Source organism: Sebastes fasciatus, chromosome 1 (assembly GCF_043250625.1).
Source record: "Sebastes fasciatus isolate fSebFas1 chromosome 1, fSebFas1.pri, whole genome shotgun sequence".
Taxonomy (NCBI): Eukaryota; Metazoa; Chordata; class Actinopteri; order Perciformes; family Sebastidae; genus Sebastes; species Sebastes fasciatus.
Genome location: NC_133795.1, coordinates 32,778,000 through 32,787,695, shown reverse-complemented (window position 1 = coordinate 32,787,695; position 9,696 = coordinate 32,778,000). Strand labels below are relative to the sequence as shown.

Below are 9,696 nucleotides of genomic sequence, written 5' to 3'. Positions count from 1 at the left end.
TAGCTTTAGCATTATTAGCTTTAGCTTTATTAGCTTTATTAGCTTTAGCTTAATTAGCTTTAGCATTATTAGCTTTAGCTTTATTAGCTTTAGCTTTATTAGCTTTAGCTTTATTAGCTTTAGCATTATTAGCTTTAGCTTTATTAGCTTTAGCTTTATTAGCTTTAGCTTTATTAGCTGTATTAGCTTTAGCTTTATTAGCTTTAGCATTATTAGCTTTAGCTTTATTAGCTTTAGCTTTATTAGCTGTATTAGCTTTAGCTTTATTAGCTGTATTAGCTTTAGCTTTATTAGCTTTAGCATTATTAGCTTTAGCTTTATTAGCTGTATTAGCTTTAGCTTTATTAGCTTTAGCTTTATTAGCTTTAGCTTTATTAGCTGTATTAGCTTTAGCTTTATTAGCTTTAGCTTTATTAGCTTTAGCTTTATTAGCTGTATTAGCTTTAGCTTTATTAGCTTTAGCATTATTAGCTTTAGCTTTATTAGCTTTAGCTTTATTAGCTGTATTAGCTTTAGCTTTATTAGCTTTAGCTTTATTAGCTTTAGCTTTATTAGCTGTATTAGCTTTAGCTTTATTAGCTTTAGCATTATTAGCTTTAGCTTTATTAGCTTTAGCTTTATTAGCTGTATTAGCTTTAGCTTTATTAGCTTTAGCATTATTAGCTTTAGCTTTATTAGCTTTAGCTTTATTAGCTGTATTAGCTTTAGCTTTATTAGCTTTAGCATTATTAGCTTTAGCTTTATTAGCTGTATTAGCTTTAGCTTTATTAGCTTTGGCATTATTAGCTTTAGCTTTATTAGCTGTATTAGCTTTAGCTTTATTAGCTTTAGCATTATTAGCTTTAGCTTTATTAGCTGTATTAGCTTTAGCATTATTAGCTTTATTAGCTTTAGCTTTATTAGCTTTAGCTTTATTAGCTGTATTAGCTTTAGCTTTATTAGCTTTAGCTTTATTAGCTTTAGCTTTATTAGCTGTATTAGCTTTAGCTTTATTAGCTTTAGCATTATTATCTTTAGCTTTATTAGCTTTAGCTTTATTAGCTGTATTAGCTTTAGCTTTATTAGCTTTAGCATTATTAGCTTTAGTTTATTAGCTTTAGCTTTATTAGCTGTATTAGCTTTAGCTTTATTAGCTTTAGCATTATTAGCTTTAGCTTTATTAGCTGTATTAGCTTTAGCTTTATTAGCTTTAGCATTATTAGCTTTAGCTTTATTAGCTGTATTAGCTTTAGCTTTATTAGCTTTAGCATTATTAGCTTTAGCTTTATTAGCTGTATTAGCTTTAGCATTATTAGCTTTAGCTTTATTAGCTGTATTAGCTTTAGCTTTATTAGCTTTAGCTTTATTAGCTTTAGCATTATTAGCTTTAGCTTTATTAGCTTTATTAGCTTTAGCTTTATTAGCTTTAGCTTTATTAGCTTTATTAGCTTTAGCTTTATTAGCTTTAGCTTTATTAGCTTTAGCTTTAGCTTTATTAGCTTTAGCTTTATTAGCTTTAGCTTTATTAGCTTTAGCTTTATTAGCTTTAGCTTTATTAGCTTTAGCTTTAGTTTCCCTCTAGGCTAGCTAGGCAACGTTACTAGCTACTACTCCACTAACGTCAGTGGCGGAAGAAGTATAGTACCAATACCACAGTACAGAAATACTTACAAGTTACAAGTAAAAGGTTTAAGTTTAACATTTTAAGTTTTTAAAAGTCAAACATTTAAATTTGTACATAAAGGTCCCATATTGTGCTCATTTTCAGGTTCATACTTGTATTTTGTGTTTCTACTAAAACATGTTTACATGCTGTAATGTTTAAATTTCTTTGTTTTATTTTCTTCATACTGTCTGAATATACCTGTATTCACCCTTTGTCTGAAACGCTCCGTTTCAGTGCATTTCAACGGAATTGCAATGGAACTGTGTTGCTAGGCAACAGCTTGGGTCCATGTTTACTTCCTGTCAGCTGAGGACATTCACATCCACTGCAACCAAGGCCTATAGGAAGGAGGCTGGGTCATGCGTCAAAAATCTGGTCTGCACTCGCCGAAATTGAGCCAATCAGAACGCACTACCGCAGCTTCAGTTACACTGTGCATGTGTTATACCCCATACCCCCAAGACCCATGTCCACCCGTGACCCAGCCTCCTTTCCATAGGCCTTGACTGCAACCAGGATATAAACTGGGACACATTTAGAATTTTTACGTTTAAAACCATGTAATGGCCTAAATATTGTATATTTGTGACATCACAAATGGACAGAGACCCGGCTTGTTTCAAACGCACAATTTGTGAATACAGGCTGTGTGTGTTTCTCTGTATATTGAGCGCTTTGATACTTTCACTGTATTTATAAAGCACTTAAACCTGCTTTATAATATAAAAGACAGGAAAATCGTACTTTTTACAATATGGGACTATTAAGTAAAAGTAGCCAGAAAGGAGCCTATTAGCATCAAAATATCAAAGTAAAAGTACTCATTCTGCAGATTAGCCCGTTTCCGAATAATTATCATTATATTATTGGATAATGGTTATATTTATTGATCATATTTTGTATTAATAAACAATAACTAATAACTCAAGTTACCAAGTAAATGTATTGGAGTAAAACGTAATTTTTTACCACTGAAATGTAGAGGATGAAGCAGCAGAGTACCTCAAAACTTTACTTAAGCACATCACCTGAGTAAATATACTTTGTTACTTTCCACTACTGATTTAAAGTATAGTAAAAAGTAGTCATTTTGCAGAATAGCCCATTTCAGAATAATAATCATTATATTATTGGATTATGGTTATTGTTGTATTAATGTGTACATCACTGCTGGGTAGCTTGATAATTCCCCCCTGGGGATCAATACATTCTTATTGATACAATAATATCATAGTATTTATTGATTATGTTTTGTATTATTAAATAATAACTAATAACTAAAGTTACCAAATAAATGTAGTGGAATAAAATGTAAAATATTTCCCTCTGAAATGTAGTGGAGTAGAAGTATAAAGCAGCAGAAAATGGAAATACTCAAGTCAGGTACAATTACCTCAAAGATACTTTGTTACTTTCCACTACTGACTATTAGTATCAAAAGTAAAAGTACTCATTATGCAAAATGGCCTCTGTCAGTGTTAAATTATGTCTTAATGGTCCAAAAAGATATCTTTTTATTTTTATTTTATGCAACCAAGATAATAATTTGTACACACAAGTTATGATCTTGAGCAACACGATAAAAAAATTCTGGGGCTCTCCTTTTAGTTTTGTTCCGGGGCAATTTATAACTTTATCATTCTTATAAGTACACGATGACCTCACGTAAATCCCAGCATACAGTAACTAAGCACAACTCCAACCTGAGAAGGTCTAATCTAATGTGGGGCATAACATGATAACAATGCATCATATTTAAATCACGTGTTTTGTATGTTAAATCAAAGTGACTAACTATAGCAGTTAAATACATGTAGTGAAGTAAAAATAGCCGACAATATTTCCTTCTTAAATGTTGAGGAGTAAAAGTATAGAGTAGCATGAATGGATATACTTAAGTAACGTACACGCACCTCAAAATTGTACATCAGTACAGTACTTGAGTACATGTACTTAGTTGCTTTCCACCACCGACTAACATTACATGTCAGAGGAAGATATTGGAGGCCTACTTTTTACTCTTTTACATTTTTCAGATGGCGCATATGAGGAGCTTAAAAATGCATTTTTGTTGATTAAACTACCTCATAGGATGTGTTGTTAAAATTGACCAGCCACATTAAAATGCTGTTTACATGTTGCAACATCAGTAATAACAAAACAATAGTAAAATATATGCCTGCATAAAGAGTGATTTCAAATTTTGAACTTTAAGTACATTTTGATAATAATACTTATTTTGAATGCAGGACATTTCTTTATTAATTTAAAGAATCTGAATACGTCTGCACCGCTGATAGATTGTGCAATTTCAGTGCTGCAACTAACAATTATTTTCATTGTCGATTAATCTGTAGTTTATTTTCTTGATTAGTTGTTTGGTCTATAAAATGTCAGAAAATGGAGAAAAATGTCGATCAGTGTTTCCTAAAGTCCAAGATGACGTCCTCAAATGTTTTGTTTAGTATAGAGGAGTAAAGAAACCAGAAAATATTCACATTTAAGAAGCTGGAATCAGAGAATTTTGACTTTTTTTTCTTAAAGAATTACTCAAAACGATTGATTATCAAAATAGTTGTCGATTAATTTAATAGTTTACAATTAATCGATTTATCGTTGCAGTTCAAGAATAAGCAGTGCCTTGCTGAATGATATAAGGGAAAATTTAAAGAAAACAAAATCTTACTTTTTTTATTGCCCCTTTATTTTTATATGTTAGCAATGTTAACAAGAAAATGTCTTATATTGAAAAATTACAAAATGCAAGTTTAAACTGTAAAATGTACTGTTTCTATACTTCGTACATGATAAATATATATGTGTTATGTTTTTCATGATTCGTATTACATTATAGAAGCCTGTACTGTAGGCCTAAACTAGTATATGACACTTACAAACATTCTTTGTTCACATATTAAGCATGCAAATGTACATTTTACAAGATATTTGATTGTTACAGATACTTTCTTTGAGTTTTTAATCAGAAAACGGCACTTTAGTTTGTTTCTCTGATTCTTTCAGTGGCTGTGGTTCCTCCTGAGCTGGTGTTAGTGGGGCGCCCTCTAGGAAGGTACAGAAGTGCTCTGCTGTATTGATGAGCTCAGGTTTTCTCAACAGGAAGTAGCATTTTGGGAAGTAGTAGGCTACCACCAGTCCCGCGTTGCTTGCCAGGGTGAAAACCACATGGACAATAGACCTGTTCTTGATACTCAAGCCTATGTAGATGGGAATAAAGCTCACCCAAATCACACAGTAGATCAGGGAGGAAAAGGTGATGTCCCTGGCAAGGTTGTACTGGTGAAGAGGCTTTGCTGCCATGAAGGTACACATGAATGATACAAGGGCCAATGCACCGTTGAAACCTTGTATTACGGCAAATCCCATCAAGGGCAACACTGGACATGCTAGAAATGCTCTCACAAAGTTTATTTTCATTTTTGCCACATAGTCAGACAGCGAGGGCTCTTGCTGAACAAACCAGCCAAAGAGACCAGCCTGCACGGCACAGCAGACCAGCACAAACAGCCAGCTTCCAGGGCCTCTCAGTATATGCAGGTGAGAGGCGGCCGTCTTTGGGAACTCTGTCACGTAGAGTATCTGTTTAAAAAGAAGGGTTTGCAGCCTGATCACAATGTGCGCTCTTTATTTTGTCCCACAGTGCCGTAATGTATTTTATTTCTTACCTGTAGTGAGATGGAAGTGATAATGGAGAGGGCCACTGTTTGGAAAATGGAGGTGAGGGGAAGCTGAAGACGACACACCACTTCCCCTGGCTGCCCCAGGAAGAGCAGCAGACTGAGGCAACCTCCCATCAGGCTTAGCAGAGCCGCAAAACTGAGGATTCCCCCCGAGGCCGCTACCAACAGGGTACCCCGATGTTTCAGGAAGACAACACCCACTGACACCTGAAATACCAGGAGCAGCACCCCGGCCAGCGTCATCTCCAGAGCCTCAGGCGTGTCCCAGGACAAAACGTCAAAGGTGGGTTCAGTGCAGTTAGTGCTGCGGTTCTGAGACCATTGATGATCCGGGCACTTAGTGCACTGGATGTCCTCTGTGAGTCAGAAAGCACAACAAGACATTTGGTTTGATTAACAGGCACACAATCTAGAAATCAAATCAAACCATGACTGTATGTGATGCATGTTTTGATTGCATTACCACTAAAGGAATATTGGTAGGTTGACTTTTTGGGAAATACGCTTATTCGGTGTCTTGCAGGAGGTTAGATGAGATCAATACCACTCTCATGTCTGTGCATTAAATCTGGAGATACAACCAGCAGCTGGCTGGTTTAGTTTAGCTCTAAAGACTGGACTTGTTTTTAGGTGTTTTTTGTTACCTTTGGGCAGAGCCAGGCTAACTGTTTCTTCCCTTTTCCAGTCTTTATGCTGAGCTTAACAAACCGGCTGCTGGCTGCAGCCTTTATTTAAAGACATGAGAGTGATATGAATCTTCTCATTTAGCTCTCGGTAAAACGAATAAGCATACTTCCAAAAATGTTGCACTATCTAACTATAAAGTGAGGAATCTCTGTCTGTCTGGACTTCACACTTGGCGGGTGTATTGCTCAGGACCCAAGGGAGTGCAGTGTCGAATGAGGTGCAATTTGGCCATATGGTGGCGTTATAACTATGAACTTTATGTTTTGGCCTGTAACTTTTTAACCATAAGTCTCAGAAAACAAAATTCTAATACTAGATTGATTTTCCGGCATTTTATATTGTGTCCAAATCGGACTCCTTCTACACGTTTTGAGCAGTCATCACGAAATTGGAAATAGCTGGAAAAAGTTACTAGTAACTAGTTCTTTGGATTTTTGGTGTTCCACACAGTTTTGCTACAGCTGGCCCTCACAGTTTGCCCAAATGCTGTGGGCAAGGCTTATATTACAAAAAATGTCATATCTCCTGAACTCTCTGTGCTGTTGTGACCACATTTGGTGGACATGTGTAGGTATGATGTCTGAGTGACCATGCCAAACTTGGTGCCATTCGGCCCAAGGTGACGCTGTCGCAGCATCATCTAACTATAAAGGAAGGAATCTGTCTGTGTATGTATGACTGCCCTTCGCATATCTCAAGAACCGTTCATCCAATCAACTTCACACTTGGCGGGTACCAGCAGTCATATCGCCATGCAAACAAGCAGGACTTCTGGGGGCCACTAGTTACTTTAAATAAGGATCAAGTATTTGACAGATACCACCACATTACCCTCATTTTTCTGGTAAGTGCCTGCCAAACAGTCGATACAATCAAAACAGCAGGAGTGGAAGCCTTTGACTCTGCGGACTTGGCCTTCCTCACATGCTGCCGAACAGGTGGACTGAGGAACCTGCAAAAGTTGTGGCATTACAGTTAGGATGTTAGGTTATGGTAATAATGACAACATTTCAGGAACCCCAACTGCTTTATGATCAGGTGGAATTTAACCACAAAGCTTTTAAAGTATACACGTTCAAAACTTGATATCAATTTCTGATTAAATTGCTGAAATTACCTCAGAGTTTTTGGTGTGCCATTTGAAGAGGGTTTTGTTGATGGATAGTTGTTTATAAAAGGCTCCGACAGTTGTGAATTCTAAATCCGAAGCTTTCCAGACCCACTCAATCATATCGTATCCCCTGTTTGGGTTGCCATTACTGTCAAACTCTAAATGTGTGCCATTTATATCTACAGAAGTATTCCTTAAAACCTCCAACAGCTGCAAAAAAAGGTTGTATTCATCAATTAATCTCAATGTTAGTAAAAACATTTTAATTTCAAATCACAATCACCTATATAGCAGACAAAAAATGAAAATAAATCACCTTCCAGGGATAGATTTTGGTGTCAGATCCGTACATACAGGCTGTTGAATTGCACTCCAGCAGGTCGTGCAGTGCGTGTGCCACACTGTAGATGGCAGCATACACACTGAAAGCTTTGCGCTTCACTTCAGGGTCTGTCACCAAGCTTATATTAGCAGGTGACAAGTACCAGCATTGTGGGCACGGATTGTCATGATTGCCTTTGGACTTTGGTGCTGGAGCGGACGTCTTCTCCCTCTCCTCACTCATTTTGGTGAAGAGCTCCTGTGTGTAGGCAGTGAGCAGATCCAGGGTCTGTGTCTTGTCGATGAATCCAATGATTGTGCCGATCGTTTGGATATTGGGGAGGGAAATCATTAGATTACTGAGGGTCCAACTTGTGCTGGCAATCCACACGGCTGTTACATTCCTCCTGATGACCTGGAGTAGATTGCATTGGATTATTGAATATAATCTATCCACCAATAACATGTTGTCTAAAGTGCTTCACTAACCTCTTTAAAAAGGATCTCAACTTGCTCTGGAAGAGAAAAGACCACTACCACTCCTACTTTGGTTGCTTGGATATTGTTGATGATGGTGTTGATCGCTTGTTCAGGGTCAGTGTAGACTGGAATCAGCCCCTGATAGGCCACACAGATAGACATATTTTCTGCTACTTCGGAGAATTCCTGCACACCTCGTTGTCCGTACTCCTCCTCACTGCCCACCACCGCCACCCAGTTCCAGTTGAACTCCTTCATCAGCAGTGCCATGACATCCACTTGCCATTTGTCACTGGGCACCGTACGGAAGAATGACGGGTAGAGAAGATTGTTGCTGAATTTGTCACTGGTGGCACTGTAGCTAACCTGAAGGGAGAAAAGTGATATTATACCACTGCTCCATTATTAACGCATAAGGCCTAATGCACATTTACTGAGGCTGCAGGATAATTTGCAATACAAGTGGGCAGTTGTTTTCTATGTTACTATACTGTAAAAAATTAAAGGCAAAGCAATTAATGATTGACAATAATTAATGAACAAATGAATACTTTTCTGTGATACAGCTTCCGTTGTAGGACAGCGAGTATTCATCTTTTTCTAACAATTTAAAAAGAATCAACTTCTTGTGGGACGCTGTAGAGGCGAATGTTTAGCCTCACTTTGAAGATTTACTCTCAACATTAGGAATATTTTTGGAGGAAATGTCAAATCAGGTCAGGACGTGAATGCATGCGGATGTATATGACTAGACATGTTTGTGACCAAACCTGTGGCATCAGAAAGAATCCCAGGAGTTTCCCTATGACCGACACCATTTCCGAGCTAGAAGGACCGATCACGGCCGATACGCTGGTCTCATAGTTGGTGTAATTACACTCCACAGATAGCGCTTTGTTGGATTTCGCAGTGAGGAAAGAGAGGGTGGGCTTCACGATGACGGCAGATTGTCTGCATGTGTCGTGGATTTCATAACCCAACTTGATGCCAGGGAGAATATTTTGGTTTGCGTTGATCTCATCCACTGCATATTTCATCACTATAGCGAGGCCCAGTCCACCCTCACTTAAACTGTGGGGCCACAGGCAGAAAAACAAAACAAAGTTAAAGCCTTGTTAACCAGGTTAAGCATACATATTGGTGCAGAATCTCAAATAATAGGGTCATTATTTCCCCAAAAATACCTTTCACAGCTGATGTTGTTAGGCTCCCTCCTCTGGCTGAGGTTGCTGGAGACCAGGTTAATGGGAAAAAGCCCTCCGAGCATGATGTCCCCAGACAAATTGAAGAGACTGGTAGAAATGTTGTGGAACCATTCAGGCGGATTCGCACCGCAGCTCAGTCTCAACGCCCAGCACAAAACCAGCAGGGTGAAAGGTGCAGCCATGATGCAGATAAGCCGGAGACTGAAGCTAGACTAATGAGAGCAGTGTGCATATGTGTCAGTGCATCAGTTGTTCTATGCAAACTCACCTGAAAGCCCCAGAGTGAAATTGGAGCAATTGGCACCTCCTTTTCCCGGCCACCTGAAGGTGTAATTCCAAGTAACTGCAAATCATGTTAAATGGTCCTTATAATATTCAGCCACATTTCCATTTGTGGTATAAATGGACTTGAAATGAAAGATCAGCAGCACCCTTTAACTTTTATAATGAAGATATTTGCTCTTTGTTATCAATAGCTGTAGTATTAATTGCACTAGTATTGTGATTTTGCCTAGATCAATAGAACCTGAAGGAACTGTGAATGGTGAC

General features: G+C 37.8%; 2 protein-coding genes across 2 annotated transcripts in view; one reads left to right on the top strand and one right to left on the bottom strand.

Annotated features, from left to right (window-relative positions):
• Window positions 1–4,056: 4,056 nt before the first annotated feature.
• On the bottom strand, window positions 4,057–9,665 carry tas1r3 (taste receptor, type 1, member 3). The gene is made up of 8 exons (XM_074643914.1): window positions 9,127–9,665; window positions 8,713–9,013; window positions 7,952–8,308; window positions 7,458–7,877; window positions 7,148–7,351; window positions 6,862–6,982; window positions 5,329–5,699; window positions 4,057–5,242 (listed from the first exon to the last, which is right to left on the bottom strand). The coding sequence occupies exons 1-8, from the start codon at window positions 9,327–9,329 to the stop codon at window positions 4,622–4,624; spliced, it is 2,598 nt and encodes an 865-aa protein (XP_074500015.1). The 5' UTR covers window positions 9,330–9,665; the 3' UTR covers window positions 4,057–4,621.
• errfi1a (ERBB receptor feedback inhibitor 1a) overlaps window positions 5,459–9,696 on the top strand; it is a 45,904-nt gene continuing 41,666 nt past the window's right edge. The window contains exon 1 of the mRNA XM_074643930.1: window positions 5,459–5,626. The gene's annotated coding sequence lies outside the window, so the exon portion shown is untranslated. The remainder of the gene's footprint in view (window positions 5,627–9,696) is intronic.